The following is a 346-nucleotide window of genomic DNA, read 5'->3' as shown; positions in this document are numbered from 1 at the left end:
GGCTCCGCAGCAGACATCAGCAGCAGCAGCAGCAGCAGTATAAAAGCAACTGGCAGCTGCAGCAGGAAGCGAAAGAGGCAGAGCAGCAGCAGCAGCAGCAAGCAGAAGCATTGCAGCAGCAAAATGCAGATTGTACTCTCCAAGAGCAGCAGCAGCAGCAGCAGCAGCAGCAAGCGAGCCCAGGTAAGCTGTACAGTAACTTCCCGCCCTTTCCCAGCAGCATCAGCAGCAGCAGCAGCAGCAGCGGCAGCAGCAGCAGCAGCAAGCAGCAAGCAGCAGCAACAAGCTCCAGCAAGCAGGACTAGAGAGCACCACATAGCAGGAAGCAGCAGCAGCTCTGCTGCTG

The 346-nt window shown here is 58.1% G+C and overlaps 1 protein-coding gene across 1 annotated transcript in view; it reads left to right on the top strand.

The window, feature by feature from the left end:
- Positions 1-123: 123 nt before the first annotated feature.
- Positions 124-346, top strand: part of EMH_0070080 (uncharacterized protein) — a gene marked incomplete at both ends in the record, with an annotated part of 2,346 nt that continues 2,123 nt past the window's right edge. Inside the window, one exon of the mRNA XM_013498938.1 lies at positions 124-183. Within this exon, the coding sequence (XP_013354392.1) occupies positions 124-183 (60 nt within the window). The remainder of the gene's footprint in view (positions 184-346) is intronic.

This window comes from Eimeria mitis, genomic scaffold, assembly GCF_000499745.2.
Source record: "Eimeria mitis Houghton genomic scaffold, Emh_scaff3841, whole genome shotgun sequence".
Lineage (NCBI taxonomy): Eukaryota > Apicomplexa > Conoidasida > Eucoccidiorida > Eimeriidae > Eimeria > Eimeria mitis.
The sequence above is the reverse complement of the archived record's forward strand: the minus strand, read 5'-3'. Positions and strand labels throughout refer to the sequence as shown.